Source organism: Austrofundulus limnaeus, unplaced genomic scaffold, assembly GCF_001266775.1.
Source record: "Austrofundulus limnaeus strain Quisiro unplaced genomic scaffold, Austrofundulus_limnaeus-1.0 Scaffold348, whole genome shotgun sequence".
Classification (NCBI taxonomy): Eukaryota; Metazoa; Chordata; class Actinopteri; order Cyprinodontiformes; family Rivulidae; genus Austrofundulus; species Austrofundulus limnaeus.
In genome coordinates, this window is record NW_013952750.1 from 294,696 (window position 1) to 296,610 (window position 1,915).

General features: G+C 38.2%; 1 protein-coding gene across 1 annotated transcript in view; it reads right to left on the reverse strand.

The window, feature by feature from the left end:
* deptor (DEP domain containing MTOR-interacting protein) overlaps positions 1-1,915 on the reverse strand; it is a gene marked incomplete in the record, with an annotated part of 40,897 nt that overhangs the window by 8,997 nt on the left and 29,985 nt on the right. Inside the window, 1 exon segment of the mRNA XM_014022907.1 lies at positions 1,068-1,250. Within this exon segment, the coding sequence (XP_013878361.1) occupies positions 1,068-1,250 (183 nt within the window).

The window sequence follows — 1,915 nt, forward strand, 5'->3', positions numbered from 1 at the left end:
ATGTGATTGTGATGCTGTATTTCTGAGTGTTTTATGTGCTGCAGAACAGGAACCTGCTGTAAAACAGCAATTATGCTGAGTCAGGCTTGATTTTTAGTAATCTTTTCCTGTTGAATCAATAAATCAAATCAAATCAACTTTCTGATTGAACCTGCTTTGATGAGCTAACAGCTGGTCTGACAAACTTGTCACAGTTTGTGTGACAACGTGAATATTTTTAAAGGCAGTTACCACCAGCAGCAGCAGCTAGCTGTAGCATTTTGGTGCAGCCTGTGGCCCTTTCTATAGGAATATCATAACTTTTCAGACGTAATGATGGCAATGTAAAGGTTCAAGTATACGATTAAATAGGGTAATCTTTTTTAAAGACTGAAAAGGCTTTAAGAAGAAATTAATCCACTTTGAACTAGCCATTAGCTCATCACTATATGCTCATTTATAAATCTGCTCTGTGGGATGGACGCACAGTCTCACACAGCTCAGCTTACCTTTTCATGTCAACTGTTTAGGCTCTACCTGCTTCACAGCACAAAGGTGCATCAGGGATGGATTAACTTCAACCACCACCCCCCACCCCATCGCTGTGGTCTATTCAGAAACCACACTGAGCCTTCTGTTTCTCTAAACTGAGCTTGTTCAAAAAAGCTATCTGCAGCAGGTAAGATATTACATTTTAAACCTTTCAAAGAAGGATATTTAATTTGTTTTGGAAACATGATAATGAAAGTCAAGCTCTGGTTTTCTATCTGATTCTACCTAGCAACACAAACTTGATTACTCTGTTATCTTTATATGGCAGAAAGAAATCCCAGCAGAGTCATGACAGTGTGTGAGTCTGTGTGAGTGTGTGTTCTGATGTTTGAGTCAACAGAAGATAAAATAAATTAGGTAAATGTATCTCTAATTTCCATCATGTAAAGGTTGCTCTCTCAGTGAGCACACAAATATAGTTAYATATCAAAGAGTATAAAGGAGACCATTACAGCTTTGTTTTTTTTAAAAGTCAATAAATCTTTTAAAAGGAACCAAATCAGTTCTATGAGGATCTTTTGTGTGTGTGCCTCTACCTGAGAGGAAGCTGGTGTTGCCGCCGTCCGACTGTTGTTTCCGCAGGCAGAAGGGGCTGTCGTGGCTCTCAGGGATGCTGCGACTGCGCTCGTGAAGAAGTTCCATCAGCCGCCGCCGCCGCCGGAAGTTCATCCGGAACTGGTAGAGCAGAGGGCCGTCGACAAAGTGATGCTTGTTGGTGACTAAGACAAGAAAAAGATATAGAGGCATTTTGTTACGAAAATAAAGAGGAAGAAATAAGAGATGTTTGGTGAAGGTACTGATTTAACAATTTCTCAATATTATTGAGCAACTCTTAATATACAGTATGTATGAAACATATAAATAACTTTTAAAATATAGAATAGTTATTTGTAATAACTGAAGCATAAACTAAGACTAGATACAATTAAAGGTTTTACAGCCAAGTTATAATAATTTTAACAACTACATTAGTGCGCCCAAGCTGAACACAAACAATCAATCTGAGTTATCTCAACAGGTTAAATAAGACCAATATTTAATTTAATAGATTTGTCGAGCTGAACCTGATGATGTTTGTTATTGTCAGTTTTACATGATGAAAATACAATACAAACACATCTGTCCTGTCTATTTTCTGTCTAAACCCTCTAAAGGTTCTGTATCACATTAACTAAGTGAAGAGATAACACACAGAACTGTGTGTGCCTGTGGGGCTTTGTTTTTAATACATTGTGGGGACAAAAGGAAAAAAACTGTATAGGTCCTCTGGACGGGTTCTTCTTAAATGAAACGTTTCGTCTCTCTTCCAAGAGACTCTTCAGTCTGAGAGTTTAAGGCAAAATTCAGGCTTTTGGGTCCTGCCTTGAGGTGACTGATACTCACT